The 27,820-nt window shown below is 45.3% G+C and overlaps 1 protein-coding gene across 1 annotated transcript in view; it reads left to right on the top strand.

The window, feature by feature from the left end:
* The first annotated feature begins 396 nt into the window (after window positions 1–396).
* Window positions 397–27,820, top strand: part of LOC103696717 (pre-rRNA-processing protein TSR1 homolog) — a 42,514-nt gene continuing 15,090 nt past the window's right edge. Inside the window, exons 1-11 of the mRNA XM_039118819.1 lie at window positions 397–556; window positions 1,079–1,250; window positions 1,349–1,431; window positions 17,347–17,424; window positions 23,871–24,002; window positions 25,508–25,558; window positions 25,657–25,800; window positions 25,902–26,024; window positions 26,163–26,240; window positions 27,033–27,125; window positions 27,202–27,324. Coding sequence (XP_038974747.1) covers window positions 1,160–1,250; window positions 1,349–1,431; window positions 17,347–17,424; window positions 23,871–24,002; window positions 25,508–25,558; window positions 25,657–25,800; window positions 25,902–26,024; window positions 26,163–26,240; window positions 27,033–27,125; window positions 27,202–27,324 — 996 coding nt within the window. The 5' untranslated portion in view covers window positions 397–556; window positions 1,079–1,159. The remainder of the gene's footprint in view (window positions 557–1,078; window positions 1,251–1,348; window positions 1,432–17,346; window positions 17,425–23,870; window positions 24,003–25,507; window positions 25,559–25,656; window positions 25,801–25,901; window positions 26,025–26,162; window positions 26,241–27,032; window positions 27,126–27,201; window positions 27,325–27,820) is intronic.

Raw genomic sequence — 27,820 nt, 5'->3', positions numbered from 1 at the left:
GATTTTTCTGCAAGCTGGGGCTGGGGCTGGGGCATGTAGGCTTGCGAGTCTAGATGGGTAATTCGAATTTAAATTGGATCAGGTTGGATCGTATCAAATTGTTGGTTAAACGATCCAAAATTGATCCAAAAAATGAATTGAGTCGAGCTTGAGTTGGTTCGAGATTGGGTTGATTCAGACTCAACTTGAAAAACAGAATGGGTTCAATTTTAAAATTCGATCCGAACCCATGGGTCTTTTTAAAACGGGTTGGCTCGGATCAAATTACAGGCCGATCCAACTCATTTGCAGCCTGACTTGTCAGGGAAACATTCATGACCCTCCGAAGCACCCGAGAAGTCATTTTATTATTTTGTAGCTCTTCCCAACTTAAAAGAGTGCTCTTCCCCCTACTATCGAATACTTATTTATGGATCGCTAAACCCTACCCCTCTCTCTCTCACGCGCTGTCTATTGGAACAAAGCTACGCTGTGTCTCTCTTCCCGACGAGTGGAAAAATTCCTTTTTCGCCTCTCCGTCGTCAAACTCTAAGGGAAAGGAGCCGCTTTCCTTAAGGTAACTCGCCGCTTCTATTTTTTTCTTCAGTGGTTAGAGGTTTTCTCTTTATTTTTCAGAGCTTTTTGGTCGTTCAGAGTTGGCTTCTTTGATGTTTTTTTATGAACGATTGGTTTGTTTTTTTTTTTCCGCTGTTATTTGCTTCAAATCGGATTTTGGGATGTGAGCTAGCTTGCTGAGTTTAAAAGATCGGATTTTGATGGGTTTTTTTAATGGGATTAGGGGCTGGGTTTCGGTGGGTTTTGGCGGAAAGGGGTAGGGTTTCCTTTTTCCTCTTTTACCATGTTTTTTCTGTTTCTTCGGAAGGAAGAGTACCGTGTCCTTTGCTTTTTTGCCTCCTGCCTCCTCCCTCCATTCCGGTCGGGGCGGCAGGGAGAGAGAGCGAGGAGGCGAAGGGGATTTGGGGCGGGGGCCTTTCCTTGGGCCGGGCCCTTAGGCGACCGCCTCAGTCGCCTAAGGGTTGGGCCGGCCCTGAATTCTTCTTGCACATTTGATGTAATCCTAGGGTTTTTGGGTTGCTAGCGTTTTGTTCCCTCCTATTCCCTCTAAAGCCGACAGCAAGGAAGGGTTTTCCCGATCGTCTCTCCGTTCCCCTGGTCCTCCATGGGGGGCTCTCGTACTCAGGTCAACAAGGCTCACAAGAGCCGCTTCGCCTCCAAAGCTTCTCGCCAGGTCCACAAGACCTCGCGCGCCGGTGAGTCCTCCAGCCACGAAGGCATTTTTTTTTAATTTTTATTTTTTGTCGCATAAAGGCTAGATTCCTTTGAACTTTATTATTTGATGATGTCTCAGATAAGAATCGGATTGCAAAGCCGGACCACCACCGGAACGCCGTGAAGGGCGCTCGCGCTGCTCGGATCCAGCGGAGCAAAATGGTACGGCAAAGATGTAATTCGTCAAATTTATGTTAGAAAGATATTAGATGATAATGAACAAAAGATCATTAAAAAAGTTTGGTTTTTGTTAGTAATCCGGTCCACGAAAGGATTATAGTTCAGAAAAAGGATTCTTTATTCAGTTGAGCTGGCTGTCGAATATATTGTTCAATACATATAGACTTGCACACATAAAAAATGTCATAGAAAAATAATATTCAAGTACAAAATAACTTTTTTCTTTTTAAAAGGCTCAAATTAATTGGTTTGTTTGCTGTTATATAGTTTATTTGGCTAATGAAAATTAGATTGGCTGACACATATGGGTATAGACCAACATTGGTATGATTTAGTAGGGTGTTAATATGTGTTATGTTATTATTTTGTTTAATTAATTTGTGTTACTGGTATGTCCGAAAGTCTTGCGTTGGATTTTATGATATCAAGCTTTCATCAATATAATCTTAAAACTTGTGATCTATCTTTTATATTGTTATTGACTAAGGTTTAAAAAGTAAGTCAGAAATACCTTTATGTTGGTTGTTTGTTAATATGTTCATCTCAAGTAATCAGGATGATAACTTTTAATACATTTTGAATTTTACTCTAATACAGCTTTAATGAATTAGGAGTCCAGGTTTACAACTAACTTGCTTATGTTTCTATTTTGATATAAATGAAACCTATTGTTTATCATCTCCTTTTTAATATGGGATAATTTGTTGCCAAGTCTTAGTTGAGATTTGACATGTTTCAAACAATTGATGACTTTTAAAACTCATGGACCATGAGATCACTTACTGCCTTACGGACATGATGTCTTTCAACAAGTTCAATAAAAACATTTTTTAATAAATTATGATCACCCATTTGACACTACAGTTCTTTAAGTTTTGATTTTCCTAGTCACTTGGTTTTTGGAAAATTAATTGTCACAATCTGGTCAATATGTATAATGTAGATTTAGCCATCTGAAAGAAGCATATTGTGATCAGTTAATCTGAATGTTGTGATTGCATTAACTAAAGTTAATGACTATTCTGTTTGGATGTTAAATATAATTTTGATTAACTTGCTTCTTTCAATATTATCTTTAATGTAGAGGAAAATAGAGAGAGAAAAACTAATAAACATTGGCTATTTATGGCTTAATAAAATTAGGAATAAAGTACCGCGTGTTGCATCTATCTAGTCATGGGCTGTTACAGTATGGTGCAGTGTCATGCCATGCCGTGCCTATTGAGCACAAGGATTCATAACAATAAATCTGAGCCTATGCCCATTCGTGCCAGTGCTCACAATATTAGGGGTATGCACCACTACGCATCTTTTGCATTCTATTGGTAGGTATTGGCATGGGATGGTACTTTGATTCATTATATAAAGAACTTGGGGACATTGTATTTTTAAAGTCATGCTGCGATCATATGGTATGTGTTGCTGGTGGTCCAAACCGAGAACGATTGACACGACGGTGTGAACGGGGTTCCGCCTGAGTTGTCTTGGTTGGTGCTGGTTGCGCTCCACCTTCCGCCAAGGAACCTGCAAACAAGCCTTGCACCACCACCAGGGTGGTGATGGCCCTCCGACGGTCAAGTTAGAGGAGATTGGAGGAGGAGAGATGATAATCACAAGTGGGAGAGAGTGCTCTGGGAGGTATTGCTTACCCCCCCCTTCTCCCCCCAGCCGCATATATGCCTGGCTGGGAGGTCTCTCCGGGGGGTTTGTCGTCGTGGGGCACGATAGAATGGCCACTGACATGGCCGTTACGGGGCGTCGTGGAGCAGCGCCGGGTACGGTCATGGCAGGGCGTAGTTGAGCTCCGCTTTGTACGGTCGATACAGGAGATCGTGGGCAGCATCGGGTACAGCCGTTGCAGGGAGTAGTGGAGCAGGGGGCCGCGGCGTGCCTCTGGAGAATAGCCTGTCGTTATCAAAAGATCTCCGATTCGGGGTCGGAATGCTGGATCATAGGGCAGCCGACCCGGGGTCGGGCTGCGGAGCCGAGGAGGTCCGACTCGGGGTCGGAGTGCTGGATCATAGGGCAGCCGACCCGGGGTCGGGCTGCGGAGCCGAGGAGGTCCGACTCGGGGTCGGAGTGCTGGATCATAGGGCAGCCGACCCGGGGTCGGGCTGCGGAGCCGAGGAGGTCCGACTCGGGGTCGGAGTGCTGGATCATAGGGCAGCTGTAGCTTTCCTGGATACGCGTGCCGATCACGTGGGGCATGGCGGCTCAATTCCCCCATAACAGTAGCCCCCCACTTCCGAGCCTGGAACCAGAAGGGGAACAGGTGAAGGGAGTGATGTTTCGAGATTGCCGCCATCCTTCGGAGAGGCGCGCGCGCTTCAAGCTTCCCGCCTTCTTTATGGCGTATGGCGGTTGCTGCTGACCTGGCAACCTGAGGATTTCGGCGGACATCCTTCCTTAATGGTGTCGATTCGCTTTTGGCGAAGGCCGAGGACCGGCTGAAAGCAATGGAAGAGGGAGGCCGGGCTGCGGCAGGCAGGACGACCGGGGACCTCGAGGCGAGGCTCCGGGAGGCCGAAGAGCGGGCACTCGGCTTCGCCGCCCTGGAGGAGCAACTGTCAGAGGCTCGGGAGCAACTCAAAGCCGCCTCGGGCCTCGAAAGCAGGGTCAAGAAGGCGGAGGAACGGGCTGAAAAGCAGTCCCGGAAGATCGCGGACTATCGAGAGCGGTGGGAGAAGGCCCAGCGGTCTGCCGACAACGCCTGCGACCGAATCCGCTCTTTTGAAGCCAAACTAGGCGAACTGGAGTCGGCCCTGGAGAAGTCATGCACGGACGTCCAAGAGCTCCGTTCGCGCCTGAAGGAAGCCGAGGCCGCTCGGGTTGCTACCGAGGCGAAGCATAAAGAGGCTCAGGCTGATCTGCTGAGGGTCTCCTCTGAGGCCGAAGGCCGGATTGTGGCGAAGGTCTTGGAGGCCAAGGCTCAGATTATGGAGCGAGCTGAGGCGGAGCTGGCCGAGAAGAGGGCGGAAATCGGGCGTCAGGCGGTAGAGGCTTATCGCCAGTCCGCCGAGTTCGCCCATGATATGTCGGAGGCAGTGCGGACCTATCGCCAGTCTGACGAGTTTGTCCATGACGCGTCGGACGCGGGGGCCGAAGCCTTCACCTTGGGCTTCGAGGAGGGCCTGGCAAGGGTGTCGGCTAAGTATCCCGAAGTTGACCTGAGCGAGATCTCCCTCCTGGACTCCTCTCCGGCGCCATCGCCTGCTGGTTCTCCTGCTGCTTCCCTACCTCCCGCGGACGAGCCCGGCGTTCCCGACTCGGGAGTTCCTCCAAGCTGACCTCTTGTACCTTCCATTGTCTTTTTTATTTTTGTATGTCGGCGTTTTGCCCAATTGTATGGGCCTCGGCCCTGAAAATTAATGCACGTTGAATATTTCTTCATCTCGCCCTCGTCCTCTTTTTTTTTTTAGCTCTTGGTTGCTTCTTGCTGACTTTTGATTCCCGAAGTTCTTCCGGCACTAGGCCAGGCATCCGAGGGTTAAACCTCAGGAAACTCTTCCGGCGCTAAGCCAGGCATCTGAGGGTTAGGCCTCAGGAAATTCTTCCGGCGCTAAGCCAGGCATCCGAGGGTTAGGCCTCAGAAAATTCTTCCGGCGCTAAGCCAGGCATCCGAGGGTTAGGCCTCAGGAAACTCTTCCGGCGCTGAGCCAGGCATCCGAGGGTTAGGCCTCAGGAAACTCTTCCGGCGCTAGGCCAGGCATCCGAGGGTTAGGCCTCAGGAAACTCTTCCGGCGCTAAGCCAGGCATCTGAGGGTTAGGCCTCAGGAAATTCTTCCGGCGCTAAGCCAGGCATCCGAGGGTTAGGCCTCAGGAAATTCTTCCGGCGCTAGGCCAGGCATCCGAGGGTTAGTCCTCAGGGAATTCTTCCGCTCGCTGGTCGACCAAGGCTGGCGCAAGCCGAAGCGACCGGTCGGGGCTTCCGGCTAGTCTGCTCCCGGGATGATCATCGGGTTAGCCAGGCATCCGAGGCCCGAGCCTCGGGAGATTCCACTCGTTGGTCGGCCAAGGCTGGCGCAAGCCGAGGCGACCGGTCGGGGCTTCCGGCTAGTCTGCTCCCGGGATGATCATCGGGTTAGCCAGGCATCTGAGGGTTGTCAAGCTTCAGGGAAATTCCGCTCGTTGGTCGGCCAAGGCTGGCGCAAGCCGAGGCGACCGGTCGGGGCTTCCGGCTAGTCTGCTCCCGGGATGATCATCGGGTTAGCCAGGCATCTGAGGGTTGTCAAGCCTCAGGGAAATTCCGCTCGTTGGTCGGCCAAGGCTGGCGCAAGCCGAGGCGACCGGTCGGGGCTTCCGGCTAGTCTGCTCCCGGGATGATCATCGGGTTAGCCAGGCATCTGAGGGTTGTCAAGCCTCAGGGAAATTCCGCTCGTTGGTCGGCCAAGGCTGGCGCAAGCCGAGGCGACCGGTCGGGGCTTCCGGCTAGTCTGCTCCCGGGATGATCATCGGGTTAGCCAGGCATCCGAGGGCCGAGCCTCGGGAGATTCCACTCGTTGGTCGGCCAAGGCTGGCGCAAGCCGAGGCGACCGGTCGGGGCTTCCGGCTAGTCTGCTCCCGGGATGATCATCGGGTTAGCCAGGCATCCGAGGGCCGAGCCTCGGGAGATTCCACTCGTTGGTCGGCCTAGGCTGGCGCAAGCCGAGGCGACCGGTCGGGGCTTCCGGCTAGTCTGCTCCCGGGATGATCATCGGGTTAGCCAGGCATCCGAGGGCCGAGCCTCGGGAGATTCCACTCGTTGGTCGGCCTAGGCTGGCGCAAGCCGAGGCGACCGGTCGGGGCTTCCGGCTAGTCTGCTCCCGGGATGATCATCGGGTTAGCCAGGCATCTGAGGGTTGTCAAGCCTCAGGAAAATTCCGCTCGTTGGTCGGCCAAGGCTGGCGCAAGCCGAGGCGACCGGTCGGGGCTTCCGGCTAGTCTGCTCCCGGGATGATCATCGGGTTAGCCAGGCATCTGAGGGTTGTCAAGCCTCAGGGAAATTCCGCTCGTTGGTCGACCAAGGCTGGCGCAAGCCGAGGCGACCGGTCGGGGCTTCCGGCTAGTCTGCTCCCGGGATGATCATCGGGTTAGCCAGGCATCTGAGGGTTGTCAAGCCTCAGGGAAATTCCGCTCGTTGGTCGGCCAAGGCTGGCGCAAGCCGAGGCGACCGGTCGGGGCTTCCGGCTAGTCTGCTCCCGGGATGATCATCGGGTTAGCCAGGCATCCGAGGGTTAGGCCTCAGGAAATTCTTCCGCTCGCTGGTCGGCCACTTGTCGCTCGCCGCCCATCGGGGTTTCTCTGTGCCCAGCCGCGACCGTGTTTCTCCTCTCCTCCAAGCGTTGCCTAGGGGGAACACGAGAAGGGTATTAAACGCTAATTAATGCGTTACCTGGGAAATCGGATCGCCAGTTGCTGCTGGTGAGGAGTGTTAGTTGAGCGGCCGCGATACGCGGGTTCTTCGAGGAGGATGCGGCCTGGGCGCGAGCGGAGACACGTGGACCTAGGGGTATACGTCACCCGGATCGTCCTGCACAAAGAATGCGATTTAAGGAGAATGACGCTTAGGAAATCGCGGGGAGATACGCCTCGGGAGCCGGAACGGCTCCGGATTCAGTGCGCCTGCATTTATTGGAGCCACCCGTATCGGAACTACCAGGGGGCCGCAGCTTGGCTATAAATACAGGTGCAGGTACGATGGAATTTGCCAAGCCGGAGCTGCAGGTTGCCATGGATCGCGGACCTCCTCCTTGGCATATGACTGAGAGACTCCTGTCGAAGGAAAGGGGAGGCGCTCCCCTTACAACTTCAGCCAACTAGCCGTTTCATCTGGGATCAACAAGGAGGGTCTCCCCGGCGGAACTCCGCTCTAGGCGTTTCATCCGGGATCACATCTCCCCTCCTTGAAGTTCAGCCTCCCGGTTGAGCTCTGCGCCGGACGCTCAATCCGGGACCGCGCCTCCATATACTCTTCCCCCTCGAATCCCTTCTCTTCCCTACCACTGGGGAAGATGGGAATATCCTTTGGAGGCGGCGTTCCCCTGGGGGCAGCGGGAGCTTCTTCTGCGGCGGCTCCTCCTCTTTTTGGTGAGGTGCTGGATGGCGCCTCCGGTTAGAAGCACCCACTTCTGGTGGGACTGCAGCCGCCCTGGGTTGAGGGTTTGGGTCCCCACCTCTTCTTTACTTTCTTTACTCCCTAATTCCCCTCTGGGAATTCCTTGTAATCACACGAGCACGCCACTGTAACCAGAAATTATTGAAATGAAAAGTATTGCACCTTTTTAAATTGTCTTTCTGGCCTTGTTGTTCTACTGGTAATACATCCGCAGGTTAGCGGAATTCCAGCCCCTTGGAATTTCTCGGCCATCTAGGGCTTCCAACTGGTAGGAGCCAGGTCGGTTTACCCAACGAACTTTATACGGGCCTTCCCAATTTGGCGCTAGCTTCCCACCTTCCGTAGGTTGAGATGCCTTAGCTCGCCTCAGCACCAGATCTCCAATTCTGAAAAGCTTCGGTCGGACTTTGGAGTTGTAATATCGGGCCACCCTCTGCTGATACATTGCCATCCGTACCTGAGCCATTTCCCTTGCCTCTTCCAAGAGATCCAAGTTTCCTCGGAGTTGCTCTGAATTGGCCTCGGGTCGGTGCGCGGCCACCCGAGGCGAGGGGAGTCCGAGCTCCACGGGGGCAACGGCTTCTGTGCCATAGGTTAGGCTGAAAGGCGTCTCTCCAGTAGGAGTCCGTTGTGTGGTCCGATACGCCCAAAGGACATTCTCGAGTTCCTCGACCCAAGCTTGCCCCGTCCGGCCGATCCGCGCTTTGATACCTTGGAGGATTGTCCGATTTGTGACCTCGGCCTCGCCGTTGGTTTGGGGATGCGACACGGATGTGAACCGATGCTCGATCCCGAATTCCTCGCAGAAGTCCCGGAAGTGCTTGTTATCAAACTGTCGACCGTTATCCGAGATGAGGACCCGAGGTACTCCAAATCGGACAATGATGTTCTTCTTCACGAACTTCCGGACTTGTGCCTCCGTGATGGTGGCCAGTGGCTCTGCCTCCACCCACTTGGTGAAGTAGTCGATGGCGACAATCAAAAATTTCCGCTGGGCCGAAGCGACGGGGAATGGTCCGAGGATATCCATTCCCCATTGTGCGAAGGGCCAGGGCGCGGTGATTGGCGCCAAGGGGACAGAGGGGACTCTCTGGACGTTGGCGTGGCGCTGGCAGGCGTCGCATTTCCGCACGTGGTCCTTCGAGTCCTCCATCAAGGTCGGCCAATAGTAGCCTTGCCTCATGATCTTATGCGCCAAGGACCTAGCCCCCAAGTGCGATCCGCAGATGCCTTCGTGGACTTCGCCGAGGGCGTAGGCCGCTTCCGCGGGGCGGAGGCACCTTAAGAGGGGGGCGGTAAACGAGGTCCGATACAGCCTCCCTTCATAAAGTACGTAGTGGGCGGACTTCTTTACAAGCCGCCGGGCCTGATCTTCGTCTTCAGGGAGGATTCCTTCGGCGAGGTAGGCGACGAGCGGGTCCATCCAAGACGGCTCCGGATCAATTGCCATCACCGCTCCAGCCCCGTCAATGCTCGGGGCATCCAGGGTCTCCAGGTAGATTGCCCTCGACAAGTTGTGCGCGTCTGCGTCCACTAGGCGGGACAACCTGTCGGCCCTGGCATTTTCGCTCCTCGGGACCTGCTGAATGTCAACACTGCCGAGGTCGGGAATGAGTGTTTGCACCTTCCGGACGTAGCTCTGCATGGTCGGGCTCCGCGCCTCGAACTCCCCTCGAACCTGCCCGACCACCAGCTGGGAGTCGGTGAAGACTTTCAGACGCCGGATGCCGAGCTCCTTGGCGAGTTTGAGTCCCGCGACTAGGGCCTCGTACTCCGCCTCATTGTTGGTCACTGGAAATCCGAACCTCAAGGCATACTCGGCTATCACTCCATCGGGATTGGTGAGGACCAGCCCAGCCCCTCCACCTTCAGGGTTCGACGACCCGTCAATGTGGAGCGTCCAGATCGGGAGATCGAGGCTGGGTGTCTCCGGCGGCTTAGGTTCCGCCTCCTGCACAGTGCACTCAGCGAGAAAGTCCGCGAGTACCTGGGCCTTGATGGCTGGTCGGGGCTGGTAGCGGATGTCGAACTCACCAAGTTCTACTGCCCACTTCACCAGCCGTCCCGCATTCTCTGGATTGCTGAGAATCTGCCGCAGTGGTTGATCGGTCAAAAGGGTGACAGAATGAGCCTGGAAATAGGGGCGAAGCCTCCTGGTCGCAGTCAGCAGCGCGAAGGCGATCTTCTCAGCCTTCGTGTACCGCGTCTCGGCATCCCGGAGGACTCGGCTGATGTAGTATACAGGCTTCTGAAGTCTTGCCTCTTCCCGAACCAGTACTGCGCTGACTGCGGTTGGGGAGACCGCCAGGTAAAGGTAGAGCATCTCCCCCTCTTGCGGCTTGGACAGCAGGGGAGGAGACGCCATGTACTCCTTGAGCTGGTCGAACGCCGCATGGCATTCGGCCGTCCAGAGGAAGTCTTTCGGGCGCTTCAACACCTTGAAGAATGGTTGGCAGCGTTCGGCCGACTTTGCCACAAATCGTCCGAGCGCGGCGACCCTTCCAGCGAGCTCCTGAACCTCCTTCACTTTGGTCGGAGGGGACATATCTTGGATGGCTTTGATCTTGTCCGGGTTGGCCTCGATCCCGCGCTGGTTGACAATGAAACCGAGGAACCTCCCGGCCGAAGCACCAAAAGCGCACTTCGCTGGGTTTAGCTTCATGCGAAACTTTCGCAAGGTGGTGAAAGTCTCCTCCAGATCTGCAATGTGCTGGTCTGCATGGCGGCTTTTTACCAGCATATCGTCCACGTACACCTCCATATTCCGGCCGATCTGCTCCTTGAAGATTTTATTGACGAGGCGCTGGTAAGTGGCGCCAGCGTTCTTCAGACCGAAGGGCATTACCTTGTAACAGTACAGCCCCCGGTCTGTTATGAAGGCAGTTTTCTCCTCGTCCTGTGGAGCCATCATTATTTGGTTGTAGCCGGAGAAGGCGTCCATAAAAGACAGTAGCTGATATCCGGAAGTCGCGTCGACCAGTTGGTCTATCCGTGGAAGCGGAAAGCTATCCTTGGGGCACGCCTTGTTCAGGTCGGTGTAGTCGACGCACATCCTCCACTTCCCGCTCGCCTTCCGGACAAGTACGACGTTTGCCAGCCACTCGGGGTAGCTCACCTCTCTTATGAAACCTGCCTCCAAGAGTTTGTCTACCTCCTGGTCGACCACCCGGATCCGATCCGGGGCACAGTGTCTCTTCTTTTGCTTTACTGGTCGGTGGGTCGGGTCGACGTTGAGGGCGTGAGAAACGACCTCCGGGTCGATCCCAGGTACATCGGCCGCCGACCAGGCAAACACATCTGCATTGGCTCGGAGGAATTCCACTAACCGGAGCCGAGCTTCCAAGTCGAGGTTGGCACCGACCCGGACCGTGCGGTCCGGGCGGTCTTCTTCGAGGGGAACTTCGATTACGCCCTCGGCCGGCTCCCCGTGCCGCAAGGCCACTTCGTCTCTGGCGTCAAGTGACTCGACGCTTAGGGCCTCCATGGGCTTCTTCCCTTTGAGAGTTGCTAGGAAACACTGCCGTGCGGTCGGCTGGTCACCTCGGACCTCTCCAATCCCGGCCGCTGTGGGGAACCGCATGAGCAAATGGTAGGTAGAAACCACCGCGCGAAGGGCGTTCAGTCCGGGTCGTCCGAGGATAGCGTTGTAGGCCGAGGGGACACGGACGACCAAGAACCCGAGCCGCACCGTGGCTTCTGCGGGTGCAATGCCCGCAGTCACAGGCAGCTCGATGACACCTTCGGCCGAGATAGCGTCTCCAGTGAATCCTATGAGGGGGGTGGATGTTTTGTGCAACAATTATCGGGAAAAGCCCATCTTTTGGAAGGCCTCGTAATACAAAATATCAGCTGAGCTTCCACTATCCACAAGAACACGCCTTACATCATAGTCCGCCATAGTGAGAGAGATCACCATGGCGTCATCGTGGGGAGTCTGAACCCCCTTTACATCTTCATCACAAAAAGTGATTACATTTCCGACCCGCTGCCTCTTCGCGACGGCCACTCCTGATACTTCCGCCGAGCCCCCTGCGTTCCTCACGGGCCGAGAGCAGCCCCCAGTGATGGTGTGGATCACTCCCGCAACGGGTCGATTCTGCTCCCGAGGCTCCTGAGGGGCCGGGTCGGCTGGACGCGGGTCTGCGGGGGGACGTCGGTCGTTTACATATCGACCGAGACGTCCTCGGCGAATGAGAGCCTCGATCTCGTCCCGAAGCTGGAAGCAGTCTTCGGTATCGTGGCCGTGGTCTCGGTGGTACTCACAGTACGCCCGAGAAGGCTTCCTCCCAGGGATCTTCTTCATCTGCCTCGGGACCGGGAGGTCCTCCCGCCCCTTGACCTCCATGAGGATCTGGGCCCGGGGGGCCAGGAGTGGGGTGTACCGGTTGAAGCGTCGGTGCGGAGAACGAGGGCGTGTGGCGCCGTGGTTCCTTGCTGGTGACGGGCTTCTGCGCCGGCGTTGAGGCGTCGGGCTCCTCCTCTGGGGTGCCTCTTTTCGCCTTTTCTTCCCGGGCTTTAGAGGGGCTTCGGCGGCCTCCTTGTTCCGGTGGGAGGCTGCCTCCTCGGCGTCTGCATACTGGTTTGCCCGAGACAACAGCTCCGGGAAGCTCCGCGGCAGACGTTTGTCCAGGGAGAAGGTGAGTCTGCCCTTCCGGAAGCCTCGCTTCAGGGCTGAGAGAGCCACCTCCTGGCTCAAATTCCGGACCTCCAGTGTTGCCTTGTTGAAGCGGGTGAGATAATCCCGCAGGCTCTCTCCCTCGTTCTGCCGGACATCGAAGAGGGAGTCGGAGACCAGTCTTCGCCGGCTACTGACGGCGAAATGGCTGATGAAGAGACGGGTGAACTGGTGGAAGGACTGGATGGAATTAGCCTCCAGGCCGGCGAACCACGCCCTTGCCGGGCCGCGGAGGGTCGCCGGGAAGGCCTTGCAGAGGAGAGGATCCGATGCTCCATGGAGGAGCATAAGAGTCCTGAAACTCTCCACGTGGTCCCGTGGGTCCGCCGCCCCGTCGTAGGGTTCGATCGCCGGCATTTTGAACCCCGGCGGGTTTAGGGTTCGCAGGATCCTTGAGGCAAGCGCCGGCTGGGAGGAGATTTCCAAGTCGGCGAAGGGATCTTTGGAGTGGCCCTTCAGGACCTGGAGCTGTCTGTGGAGATCGTCCACCCGCCGGTCCAGGGAGCGCGACCGGTGGGTGGGAGACAAGGAGCGGCGCGAGGGGGACCGACTGGAGTGCGGGCCCCTCGAGGACTGGGGTGTCTGAGAACGCGCCCGGGTCCGCCTCTCGTACCCCGCGCAGCTCCGATGAGAAGGTCCGGGCAGAATGGACCGCACTCGAGAATCCTCCCCGCGCCGGCGCTCCTCTCCATGGGAGAGGAAGGAGCGCGGGTTGTGAGGAAGAGGCGAGTGCTCGGGGAGCAGCGGCTCCTGAGCCCGCTGCGGCACCCGAGAGATCACACCCTGCAGATTCTGCACTGCCTCCGCGAGGGTGCGAACCTGCTGGGCTAGCTGGTCGAACTGAGCAGGTTCGACCGTCTGAATGGGAGGAGAAGCGGTGGAATGCTGCTGAGAGTGTATTGGGGACGCAGCAGCCTCCCGGCCAGAGGCGCGAGAGGCTCCGCGACCGGAAGCATTGGAAGCTCCGCGACCACCTCGCCGTGCCATTACGATCGTTCTGAGATTCGGCCCTTCCTCTAGCGCCAACTGTTGCTGGTGGTCCAAACCGAGAACGATTGACACGACGGTGTGAACGGGGTTCCGCCTGAGTTGTCTTGGTTGGTGCTGGTTGCGCTCCACCTTCCGCCAAGGAACCTGCAAACAAGCCTTGCACCACCACCAGGGTGGTGATGGCCCTCCGACGGTCAAGTCAGAGGAGATTGGAGGAGGAGAGATGATAATCACAAGTGGGAGAGAGTGCTCTGGGAGGTATTGCTTACCCCCCCTTCTCCCCCCAGCCGCATATATGCCTGGCTGGGAGGTCTCTCCGGGGGGTTTGTCGTCGTGGGGCACGATAGAATGGCCACTGACATGGCCGTTACGGGGCGTCGTGGAGCAGCGCCGGGTACGGTCATGGCAGGGCGTAGTTGAGCTCCGCTTTGTACGGTCGATACAGGAGATCGTGGGCAGCATCGGGTACAGCCGTTGCAGGGAGTAGTGGAGCAGGGGGCCGCGGCGTGCCTCTGGAGAATAGCCTGTCGTTATCAAAAGATCTCCGATTCGGGGTCGGAATGCTGGATCATAGGGCAGCCGACCCGGGGTCGGGCCGAGGAGGTCCGACTCGGGGTCGGAGTGCTGGATCATAGGGCAGCTGTAGCTTTCCTGGATACGCGTGCCGATCACGTGGGGCATGGCGGCTCAATTCCCCCATAACAGTATGCACTTTGACAATGATTGTATGGGATCACTTTTTTTTAATTAATCACAAGGGGCATAAATTTTGTCTGGTGTATTACATCCTAATTGTAACATCCTAACACAATATGAAAGTGCCAATATTTCCCAATTTTACGATTCCAAAATTTTATCCCTATTTATTTCACTATTTATGTTCATAAGATTATTTTGATGTGAATCACAAGCTTTTTGCCTAACAAAAACATTTATGATTTCTCTTGGTTCATTGTCGGCCATCCTTAATTGTGATTTTATGCTTGATTTGAATTCATGTGAAAGATTCTGCAATCTAATTCCACTTATTCTAGAATAGTAACTTTCCCAAGAAAAAGAAAATCTAAACCTACCTTAAGCGAATGGGATATTGAACTAGATTTGAGTTACAGCAACTTTAGACAGGGAACGGTCTTACTCCCTGGTGGAATAAAAATAAACCACCAGATTCAAGATCTTCTTTAGACTGCATATTATGAATAGACTAGATTCAAGATTATCTTCTGATACACATCATTGACTCCCAATTTTGCCCACTGTTATCAAAATAGTCTGTGTACACAGCTATAATCATAATAGACTACAACAAATTCAAGATTTTATGATCAGGATATCACAATCTGCCATCTCTCTCAAACTCTGTTCTTCTATGTTTCTCTTCTTTTCACAGTTCTCTTTACTTCACATTGAGTCGATGCATTTTTTTCTGTCCACTCATATATGGTCGAGATTTTACACTTGTCACAAGAGATTGCATTACTTTGAAATCATGTCCATAGAGTTTGTTTCATAAAAGGCTAGTCTTCATCTTGCCTCTATCACTTGGAACTATTCTCAAGATGGAGAGAGTTTCTTGTATTTTTTTTGGAAATAATCATAAATATTTTTAGTTGATATTTTGATTTTAATGCTGAGATTTTAAATTGAATATCTTATTATATTCTTTTGTATATTTTAGTATTTTAATATTGATAATTCAGGAATCATTCTTTTCTTTGTTTACATGTGCATTGGCAAATGAGGCTCAAGTATTCCAACTTTCTGAAATTGGTGTAGTGTGTAACGGGTTGGATATCATATCGGATACTAAAGTTGTCAAATATCTGTATCTTATTAAACTAATTCATGTCTTATATCTAATAACATGAATCATGATGATGGTTTTCTGATTTTATTACCATATGAGGTACAGTTTTAGGGTACACTTACATCTAGATAGGATCTAGGTTAATGCATTTTCTGAAGGGTTCCAAAATTCTGATAGTGATTTTGTTAATGGTAGCAAATACTAGCTAGTTGGATACATTTTATTAGTTGGTTTTGCGGAGACACATCTTGTGGTCTCCTTCTTAGTGATGTAATTACTTAATGAGTATATATGATGTTAGAGACAAATACGTTTCCATTGTAATTCACATAGATTGGTGCAAGGATTGAAAAATCGTGCATATTGATCATGTACCAGCTGGAGTCAGGTACAACAAGGCTTTGTACACCTGGTGTTGGTGAAGCATTCTGAATCACCTGATATTGTGCCATATTGAGGCATGCTTACCCTGAATACTCAATGCCTTTTTCTTTTAGACTCATTATACCAAGGCCTTGTGTTCCCATAACATGGTACATACTGTACCACCTGGTGGCTGGCACAGGTTTGTACCTCAATTTTCAAATCGTTGGTTGGTTTCATTGTTTATTCCCTAGGTGTTTTGCTGCCTCTATACAAATGTTATAGGCTGTTACACCAATTGGACTTAGCTATAAATTTTTGGTTTCCTACTTGAATGGTCTCTTTTAAGTATTCCTATAGCTTTTTTCTCAAAGAAAAGACAAAAAGTATCATGGTAGCTGTTGTCTTCAGTTCCAGTTGTTTTCTTCAATATTTGCTGATGCTAGTTGGAGCACTTGATCTTTGATCCAACTACTAAATCTTAAAAGTCGTAAGAGATTGCATGATAATATTCTCTGAGTATTTTTTTTTTTAATACAATGCCTACCATAGGATCATTGATTCAACCATGCTATGTCCATGAAACTTTTGCTGAAACCTGAAATTTATTGAGGTCTCTCTTTCCAAGCTGCCTTGCCAATGGTGGTGGATCATAAAATACTTCTGCAGCTTTGACCTGAAATTGATTACCTTATTTTCAATCTTCCCAAGGCATTATTTTGGTGAGGATTTCTTTCAAGTGAAATCATTATTTTGGTGAGGATTTCTTTCAAGTGAAATTTGTTCACAATTATATGAATTAGAAGTTCTTGATGGCCCACCATATCTTCTGCTGAAATACTGTCAAGAGCAGAGCATGGGGAATGCAATACCCAAAACCAGATTAGTTTGGTTGTGAAGACTGTCTGAAACTTTGAAGAAGTTATTTAATCTCTTGGATAGTTTTGCATTTTGTGCATGCTTACCTTTAGGATCTTTTTGAAACCTTATTTTCATTGTTCAATTATTTTGGATTTTTTTATTTCATCAGCAGAGTTTCTTTTGTCCAGTGCAATTTTGTTGTTCACGATCTAATGTGACACCTGTATGCCATAATAGTCACATTCTGACATAATTATTCATAATGTTGGGGTTTTGGTATTATAGTACATCTTAGATCTGATTTGAACGTTCTTGGGGAGGTTGTTCATAAGCTATGTCCTTTTATTGCTTGCCATTCATTTTGCGAGCCTACTGTCACTTGATAGATACCAGGACTGATCCAAGGCTGAGTTGCCATTTAATGCATATGGTGGATAATTTGAAGCAATCCCTCACCCCCCTGTATATATGTTGTTTGTATGGTTGATTGTATTTATGTTTGTATGTTTTTATTTGGGTGTGTACCTCTTTGTTTGTGCATGTATGTTGACCCATGTCTATGCTTATTTTTAGGGTATTTAAGAATGTTTAAATGTTGCCCTTATGCAACAAAACTGAAATGCTTTGAAATAGATTTCTCCAATTATTAAAAATGATTAGCTGGAGGAAGTTCGTTTAGCAGATATGGGCTGCAATTCCACTTTTTCCATGTCCGGGTTCGCTAGAAATATACATCTAGTGGAGTACTGATAGACTTTAGGAGGTTGGCCATGTCTTAATTATCAGTTTGTGAATGGCTTACATAGTTACATTGTATGCTTTGGCAGTATATAATATCATGTAATTGTTGACAAATGTGCCTTGCAGTTTAATTGTGATTTATTGCGACTGTTCTTGTACCTAGAGTTATCTCATGTTTGTCAAGTCTGACATATCAGTTGCTGGAAGAAAACCAAGAATTTAGTTTGAACTTTAATTTTTTTACATATGGGGGTTTTGCTTTTAAGTTTCAAGGTGATTATTGAAGCATCTACTATATTGGAACTGTCAACATTTTTACAGGTTCACAAAATTTCTTTCTTTCTCATCAGACAAATTTTTTTGTAGATCCGTGATAAAAAACGAGCTTCTCTACTAAAGGAGAAAAGAACCTCAAGTGGACCAGCAAGTCCTCCTCGTGTTATTGTGAGTAATAATAGTTTTGAGTATTCTTTGTTTATTTTTATTGATATCATTGCAGATGTAATTTTTTAATAGATATTATCATGCTGAGACATCAAAAACAGTTGCTTCATATCATGACACAGAAAGCATCACTGGGTAGGATTATTTGTATCTTTATGTATTGACATCAATGGGTGTCATTCTTAAACATTTGTTTATTAGAAGGACACTGTAAGCAAGAGAAACTTGAGCAACCTTGTCGAAAGCAACCCTAGCTAAGCATCATGTGTATTTTTCCTGCATGTTCATATATCGACATCAGTAGGTTTCATTGTTTGAACATTTATTTAGAAAGGAATTATAAGTGGGAGAAACTTGAGAAACCTTGCAGACTGAATTGAAATATCATTTAATTTCCTTAGTTCGTGCTGATCTGTTATTGTCAAAATTTTCATTTTTAAATTCTAATGTATAAGGTCAATAATGTAGATGTTTCTTTCCACCTCAACTCTGCCACCACCATTATTGACAATGCTACAATCTTCCCTTTCCATCCCTCTTTGAATCCCACACACTTTGTAGCTATCATTATTTTCTATGTTTTATTTCCCTTTTGCTGCTATCTCTGGTTGCCCTAGAGCTTTACACTAGCAAAATCAGATCTTTTGCTGCACTGCAAAAACTACTCCGAAACAGCAATATTGACTAGTGTCCTTTATAATTCTTAAATAAAAGGAAATGAAAAAAGAAAATATAAGAGAAAATAATAATGAAAGGAAGCAGGAATATAGGACATTTTTTGTTTTGTTTCTTCAATTTTTTTCTTTTTTTTTAAATGCGAAAAAGGTTAATTGTTTTCTTCTGTCTGTGGATTAATCATTCTAGTTGTCAAGCCATTTGCTGCTGCATTCTGCATTGTTGAGATTTTCACTGAATAGTTTTTGATGTCCACGAGGGAACTGCTCAACTCATATAACCTTCATTGACATAACTGCGATTAGCTGTAATTATTTCTGAAATCCCTTTCTTTGAAAGAATTCTAGTTAAAGATGGAAATACTCTCTTTTGTGCCATCATAATGCCTGAAGAATAATATGGATGTTGAAGGACTTAAAATGGAAAGCTTGGATAACAAGTTCTGGTGGTGGATTCAAAATGCCGTAGGAGATTACTTCTCTACATATAGCTTTAGATTTTGCTTCTATGGAGGAGTATTAAGGCTTTAAAGAACCGAGGCTAGCTGACCTCTTATGTTATTTTATATTGAGATTTGAGGTAGCTAATAGAGACACTTTTTGCTCGCTAGTTTCTTCTTGAGAAGGTATTTGAGTCAAGGAAATGAGGTTGCTGCTTCAGGTTTATCCCATACAAGATATCAATTATTGGCAATAACCAACATGAATGTTTTCTCCTTGCCTCCTTCAAAATTGGAGTGGACCAAATGTTTGGTCTCATAATTAGGAGAATACATAATTTAAAGAGAGATTGCAAACTTTCAAGTGTAGGTAAGGAAGTTTTATAGCAAGGTAGACCAAACATAGGGCCACCTACTTTAGGGTTCAAATGAAGCTATTCCTTAATCTAGGCACATGGTAAGAAGCACTAAAAGGTGAGGCTACATTCCCAGAGGGTATTTTACTAGGGAGCCAAGTGAAGCAATGAAGATCCCTAAGGGATCGGTGTAGTTGTTTGGTGGGCTGCCTGTGACCCAAGTGTATTTAATAGGGCACATCTTGCTTGCCATTCTTCTACAAAAAACAATGATAATTCCATTATGGTTTGTAAGCAATTAAGGCTCATGGTGGATAGAGGAAATAAGAAGGAAAGAGAAAAAGTTTTTGCATTGGTGCTTTTGCAAATGGCTTCTCTTGATAGTTAACAGCTATGGCTACTGATGTAGAATGATTGGCATATGACAGACTATCACTCCCTCCTCCATAAGGAGGGGACATGAGGACTCGAATGGCGTGGGTGGAGGCAGGAGATATTATATCTTACAACTTAATTATATCTTATTGTCTATACTTATTATTTATGCCTCATATCAACATAATTTAACCAAGTTATTGGCTTAGGTAATGCTCGAGTATTAATCTATATACATTAGCCCTTGTTGGACAATGTGGCTTCCTTGGATTGAATCTATCTCTATGCTAGGAAGTAAGTTGCTTAAGTAACATCCAATATATTATTCTACTCATAACTTTGAAGAATATTTTCAATGTTATAGGGAGCCTTAAAAAGGAATACTGTTGATGTTGAAAGAGGCTCGCAAGCTGTTTTCCTGTGGATGGTCTATTACCCTTCCCAATCACCCTATGTGGAGGGAAAGTCGAGATATGCAATTTTGTTGGACCTTTTGGTTATGAAGCTAGTTGTAAGATTAAGTGTAAGATGGGACAACTTGATTGAGTAGATTCTCCTTTAGTGTTGTAGTTGCTTTGGACCTAGAACCAATTATTATCAATATTTTTGTTGGATTTTTTGTAAAATCATTCTATAGGCAAATAAAGGGGTATTTGTGGAATATAGGCTATGATTTTGTTATTGAGAAATCTAGCAAAGTAATTGGCAAGCCTTATAGAGGATGATTTTAACAAAATATCCTTATTTAGAAAAGAAACAAGATGCAATAGATAGAATTTCAAATAGCATGATAGGATGATATAACAGATAAGCATGTAATGGAATAAATGAAAACTATAGTTATTCAGGAAAGAAGCTAAATTGAAAGCTCAACTTTGGAGTCATTCTGAAAGATTTGACATCAAGCAATCAAATTGAAGGCCCTTGATTTATATAAGCATTGTTGAGGAATCATTAGGAGAAGAATATGTTAGGATCAGTACTTCTTGAGCTAATAGGTTGCTATCATCATTATACTTTGAGATAGCAAGGTTTTAGATGGTGGCCATATGTATCTGAAGCGCTCTGTAAAATATTGCTAATTATAAGGAGTATGACTTTTGTGGGTTGCTGATTACAGTTTAGAAACGAATATAATGGGCAAAGAAAAGCAGCATCTTTCTAGAACTCGAAGTTTTATGCACTCTCATTTTTTATACTTAAAAAATGGATACATTTAGACATTTTTACATGTAACTTTTAAGGCTGAATCGCTTCTTAAATTACAATCTTGCTGTGAGGTTGAGTGATAACGCAGCTATAATATAGGTCATTATGATGCTTTTCCCTTTAGATTCTCTCATATGTAGTGGCTTTTGTTAACTGTTATTCTTGTACAGAGACTTAGAAAGTGCGGTGCAATAAATAAAGTGACCTAGCAACTTGCTAGCTTATAATTCATATGTGACGGTTTTATTGGCTAAATCCACCTTAATGAAATGTTGGCACATTTGCCTTCAAAAAATATGACAAATGGTCGGTTTATAAAAATTCCATGTATACCAAGGTTTTAAGTGCCATGTGCAGGTGTTGTGTTAGCCTGATACTCTCATGGTAGGTTTTATGCTATGCTGGTGCTTGGCATGCACTTCTGTGCATGGGTACCGGTTCCACCTATCTTGTGGGAGGGCTAGGCATGCAGTCGTACCATGTGTGGATTCACTTCTGTCATGGTATGGATCCATCTTCTTGGAAAATCGAGATAACTTGTATTGTTGAACTATTCATAGTGATAGATAGTGTGAGTTTAGATTCTCTCATGAGTAGTAGTCCTTTTAAATTCTTCTCAGAATTCAGAACATTGAGTGATAAAGTGGTTTGCAGTAGTAGAATAGACCTCAAGTTTCAGGATCAAACCTTGCTTGCTTGTAGTGCACATATTCTAGTTTTAATGGCCACTTTTAACTTTTATGGACAAATATCAACATCATTTCCTCCGTCCACAAAATTAACATAGGGTCCTTTAGTAAAACTCATTTTGTGAATCAAATTCAATGAACTATCAATTAACTATCAACTATATTTCCAGTGTGTTAAAATGTAGTTTAGGTAGGCTGCATAAGCACCTGCATATGCAGATGTGGCCTGGGTACAGCAATGTATTGGCTAGGCCATATAATGAACCACCAGGAGCCTATGCAGGCCTAGGCGACTTGCGCATGCAGCTTAAGTGCATATAGATTGTGATGACAACAATTTATATGATGAACCACTTCTTGAAGAAAAAGATTGATTTTTTTTAGCATGTTTTTAAGATTAATGGTGTAAATACTATAAATAAATTGTTTATTAGATAAGAACTTCAAACTTAATTATAAGTCATGCATCCTTGTTGCTTGCTTCTTGAAAGTTCATTTGATAATTCGTAGATTTGTTCATTGCATTAGCTTACCTAGAACTTGCACATTGTTCATACTTCATAGGGAATGTAGCTTTGTTTAAGGTTAACATGTCATACTATACTAACGTAGGCTCTTAGATAAGTGTGTGGTTAAATTTTCCTTTTTCGAATCTATACATATTTTTCGGATTTCTATCTATTTTTAGTCTAGCTTATGAGCTTTATTAAATTATTAATATTTTAAAATGCCACCCAAATAAGATCCTACATATGCACTTGCATACCGCTGTGTCATGCAGTACCTTGATCATTTGCATGCCGCAACCACTTTATATAGCCTTGAGTTTTGCCCCTCTTTTTGCTAGAGTTCTAGCTGGTCCTCTCTGCATCCTATGATTATCCTAAAATAGTAACACCTGAAATATAGGTCATTTTAGTCAAAGTCAATAATTATTCCCTGAAGTCAAACTTACTATGCATAAGGTACAACCCGAGGAAAATATATTGCCACAAGTCCTCCATGAGAATAGGGCATTGAACAGTTGAGAAGAAATTTTGTCATAGGAAAGAAGATGCCAATATTTTGCTATACAACCCTTTAGAGAATACGTAGTGAGGGCATAGTGGCTTATCCCCTAGGAGAAGATGGTTTCTTATGCCCCCAAATATACAGTATAACACCTAAGTTGAAGAGGTCTAGACGGATAAAATCTAACCCTAGATGCCTCAACTGATTGGTCTATGGATACATCCTGAACCTTCTGAAAGTCCTAGTTAAACCTCTATTAGTGTGACAGGAACCAAACTTTAAAGTAGTGCATCAATAGGAATCTTATAGACCAAACAACCGGATGCTTGCAAGCGAATTGCCAAAATATTTTCACATCATTTAGATGAATTCTTTTTGTCGATTTCTTGAATTTTCACGTTTTTGATCTTCTGGTGAGTGCAATTGAAATGGGATAATGCTTTTAGCAATGATATCAGGATCGCCTGGGAATATGGTATCATTGTGGTCACTATGATTGCATCATGATCTGATAAATATTAGAACGAAAGTCAATTTTACTTTATATTGGTTGCATTACAGATTAGGGATATACTGATTGGTTCACAGTTAGCACTTGTCTAGGCCCAAATGTAATATTTTATTTTATTAATTTTTCTGCAATTAACAGTAACTTTCTGAATTATGTGAAAATGAGAGCTCTGTCTAGGGTGTTATTACTTTATTAAATTTAACACATATGTGTCAAAACTAATTTCTCATGGCTTTTAAAGTCTGTGCCTTGTGGAATATGACTACATGTAAGCCCAAAAAAGCACCAAAGGACTGTGATTAGTTCCTTTTAATATTTCTAGGGCATTGGAATTAAAAGGACACAATTAAGACTTTTCTGTGAAACTTATGTCATTTGCCTCATGTTTTTCATTTGATTATGTTTATGCTTTATATGAAAATATGCATGCCTAATGTGTGTCTGGATATCTGCATGTGCAAATTTTCCGTTTCTTTTCCATTATGCATATGAAAGACCACATGATGCAAATATCATTATTGGATGGCCTTTTGAAGAGATTGTATAACTGCACAATGATAATTGAAAACTCAAATTTTCCTGTTCTCTTCTCTTTGATAAAGGCAAACCTTTCTTAAAAAACTCTGAATTGCCTATATCCTATATGTAAATATTTCTAACTGGGTTGTCTGTTAAAAAAGATCTATTAATTTGTGCTTCTTACATTATAATCAGACATGCTTGTAGTGAGTTACGATTATATAATGAATCAGCATTATGTTGTGAAAATGTAGCATGGCACACCATAATTAGTTGATATATTTAAAGATACACATGAAAATTTTCCTGATATGCTTTTATATAAAAGTGCTTGATGGGCAAACTTTCCAATCGAGAAAATTAATCTAGGGTTAGTCTGTGTTGGTTATATGTGCTCATTTCTAATTATGTAGTCTTTTGTTGTTATGTTCATCATTTATTCTCCTGCAACTTTAAGTTATATGGACTGTGGTCTTGTTTAGAATGTTCCTTTAGCACTATTGACAACTGATTTACAAACCTTTGTTTAGTAGTTACTGTAGTCCATCTCGTGTCTCCTCTATGCATTTTTATATGATTCAGGGAACCCCTGATTGGATTTTCTATATTTTTGGACATTTCCTTTCTGTATTGCAAGTAATTTTACTTAATGCTCCTCACAGGTTCTTTTTGGACTTTCTTCATCGGCGAACTTAAATTCACTTGCCAGAGATCTTTGGTCATTGTCCTCGGGAGAGGATACAAAACCTATTTCAATCACTGTTGCTTCTCCTGTTTACAAACTTAGAACAACGGTGAGTTCCACATATGCAAATTATGTATTTCGCACATTCTATGATTTTCGCTGTTTATATTACTAACAACTTGTGGAGTCTTGGAGTTCTGCTGGAGTATCTTGTCATTTATCTTAAGCTTTGTTTGGTTGCTTAGTAAGCGAAAGAAAAAAAAAATGAAAAGGAGATAATAAAGGAAAATAAAAGTGGTATTTGTTTGTTGTTTGATTGCACTGACAAAATAAATAAACTGTTGCGGAGAAAATTTTATTGTTTGGTTGTGCTGGAGATGGTTAAAACTTTTGTTGCTATCTGGTATCTCCAGAGAAGAATGAACTTTTGGTTTTCTTACCTAAAATCACTACCTTTTGGCACTGAATAACTTTAAGGTGGTTAGAGAAACTTTATAGTCCTTTGTCTTCAAAATTTTTATCATGAATATATCTTCATTTCTAAACAATGGAAAAGAAAATTTTCCTCTAACAAACTTCCTTTTCTCTTGCTTTCTAAACTGAAGATCAGATTCAGTACTAGGCAAGGTAGTAGTTTAAGATTTTGAAAAGTTAAATGAAGATGTGGGGCTTGCTTAAGTATATTTTAGGATGGCTTTGGTGGCAGTTAATTTGGTACTATCATCTGCGAGCAATTTAAAGATAACCTTGAATTTCAATTATGTATCTAAGCTGAGTTTACCAATTGAAGAACCTTGTCTTTCTGGTTGCTCATTAATTGGGACACTAGCTGTCCATGAATCTGCTGTTTTCTTGTCCATGAGCCTGTCCCTGTTGTTTGACACCCATACAATTTCAACTGATAGGATGTAAATGGAGATGGGTGCATAACGACACATTTATTAATTTTCTGTCTTTGTTTGCAAAATTCAGAGTTGTATGGTTCTAAAAGTGTATTTGATTTGATCAAACAAGAATGCAATTGTTGGGGTCACTAATTCAAGTAAAAGTGCATTTCTTACAAAGAATAGGAATGACACTTTCCAGCATATACTTTCTTTGCAAGGGCACCAATAAGTCAATTAGTATAAAAGGAGTTCTTCATTATCTTTTTGTCTGTGATACCATTTCTTTCTCCAATTTTTTCACTTAAGTGGATGCTCTACCAACTTTCCAACTCTGGTGTGAACTGGAACTTGTCATGATGCTTTAGTTATGTTCTACTAGTTATTGTAATTTGCTGAATCCTTTCTTTGTTTGGTAACTAGAATCATTTCAAGAATTATCCTAGTAGTTTGACCATTAAAATCCTTGTTATATATACGAATTTTAATTCAGTGAACAATCTAAAAGAGAAACAATGGACGCTATGAGACGTACGGGAGTCTATTCTTCTATAGTGATGTATATTCCTATTCCCCCCTTCATTAAAATTCCATGTTTCTTTACATGTTGTGTTGATAACTAGTTACTATTATGGACTGCCATGCCATTAGTACCCAAGATGTGATAAAATATTTCTGATATATATATATATATATATATATATTTATTATATTTTTAAAATTTGTGAAGGTATTCGAAGCACCACATGGAGATCTATTAACATGCATGGAAATGGCAAAGGTATCTGACATCTCTATGATTGTAAATATGGGATGCTTTCTTGGTTCATTTTGAAGGTCTGGATATAAGGTGATTTATTTGAAATTCTCTCTGCATAGGTTGCTGATCTGATAGCTTTTGTAGTATCGGCAAACTCCTTTACCGATGGATGCGAATCCAGTGGCTTAATTGATGCATTTGGAATTCAATGCCTTTCTGTCCTCAGAGCCATTGGTTTACCTAGTACTGCTGTCCTAATTCAGGTCAGTATTTAGTTATATGGGCTGTTCATCTGCAGGAAGATTTTTCCTTGTTTTTATTCGACACTCAAATGGTAAACCTCATGCATTTTTGATGTGCATAGGATCTTCCCTTGGACATGAAAAGGAAACAAGAATTGAAGAAGATGGCCGTTTCTTGTCTTTCTTCTGAGTTGCCTGAGGATTGTAGGTTTTATCCTGCAGATACCAAGGAGGATTTGCATAAGGTAATGTCTACAGATTTATTAACTGCTACTTTGATTTGATGGATATGGAAAACTTTACACATGTATCTGTTGTTCTCTTTATTTTTCACTCAGTCTGGACTCGAACATGTAAGTTTTTTGTACTCTCTCCTTATGCAGTTCATGTGGCTTTTCAAGGAGCAACACCTTTCATCTCCTCATTGGAGAAACCAGCGATCTTACCTTATGTCTCAAGAGGTAGGTGCTAGTGCATCTAAATGACCAGCAGGGATTTTTTTTTATTGTTAGATTGACTTGTGTAATTTATATTACATAAACTGAATAGTAGCTCGTACTGTTCGAGGATATAACCCATTATCAGAAAGACATAGGGAAGGGTAAATTATTTGGAATGAAGCTAGATATTCACAGTTATGGTTGTGGACTTGACTGAATCATAAGATGAGATGTGAAAGGTGGAAGTAGTGCTGTAGGAATATCCTGCAGAATGCATGTTTGACTCTGCGACCATTTTGTCGAGGGTGAAAGCATCAAATTGCATGAAGTATATCATATGTCTAATCTGTTAATAGCTAGCTATTTTGATGCTATTACATCTGCATGAATTATTTTAGTAGTAGAAAAAGGCAATAGTACAAAATGTCTAAATTTCATGAAAAGACTCAAAACATATTCATAATCAGTATGCAGCTTCTTATATTCTACAGTATAACTTTCGGTCAAGGTTCACAATCTCAATTCTGGACCTGTACTAGTACCATGTTGGTACATTGTTGGTATGCCCGGTATGGAGGTTGTTTTGACATATGACACTTGGCCGGTATGGTACGGTAATGTCCTGTATGGGGCATTTTGTGACGGTACTGCAAATATTGCTTCCAGTAACTTACACTTTGAATAGAACACAAGTATGTTTGATGTTGCTAGCTTGTTGACACGTAATTTTAAGAGAATGAATTCAAAGAATATACTTTCTGCATCATTGATATGCTATATATGTCTATTAGTCATGTGACCCATGCTTATCAGGTTCAATTGGAGCCTGATTATGGCAACCCTGGAAAATGCACTTTGCTTCTTTCTGGCTATGTACGTGCTCACAGTCTTTCTGCGAATCAAGTGGTAAGTTTGTTATTGTTCAACATCTCTTTCTTTACTGTCTTAGCACCTATGTGTTTACATCCTTTCTCGAAATTAGATTCATGTTGCAGGGGCAGGGGACTTTCAGTTAAGCAAGATAGATGTTCTTAAAGATCCATATCCTCTTAATGAACGGAAAGGTTGTAATTCAATGGATTCAGAAGACGGACATGGTATACAGGTACCAGATTTTAAGTTGTCTTATGCAAGGCTGATGTTCTGCAAGGCTTTGTTGTTATGGTGCTAAAATTTCATAAACATAGATGATTACTTTCTGTCTTTATATCTTGGTTAGCCTATCTTCTCATCCTGGTTTTGTTGGTTCCTTGATGACCTTATTCTTCTTACATGATATATATATATCTTTTCAGTCATGCCAGTCACAATTATAATCATATGTTTCATATTATCATTTCTATCTGGACCCTGTCAGATTGATTTTTCTAGTTTAGAATTCTAAATTTGGTAGGCTCTTCACCAACCGAGCTGGGCTTGATTAGCAGTTGTTTTTGTTTTTGAATATTGGAAGTAACAATTGAAGATTTCTAATCTGTTTTTACTGTTCTTGTTGAACATATGGTTTCACTTTGTCAACCAGTTCGAGGTTACAGATTTATTAGGGCCATTCTTCCCTACACTGAAACATATCTGATCTATGCTGATACGATTACATTATC

This window comes from Phoenix dactylifera, unplaced genomic scaffold (assembly GCF_009389715.1).
Source record: "Phoenix dactylifera cultivar Barhee BC4 unplaced genomic scaffold, palm_55x_up_171113_PBpolish2nd_filt_p 000421F, whole genome shotgun sequence".
NCBI lineage: Eukaryota > Viridiplantae > Streptophyta > Magnoliopsida > Arecales > Arecaceae > Phoenix > Phoenix dactylifera.
This window is presented reverse-complemented; position numbering and strand designations above follow the sequence as displayed.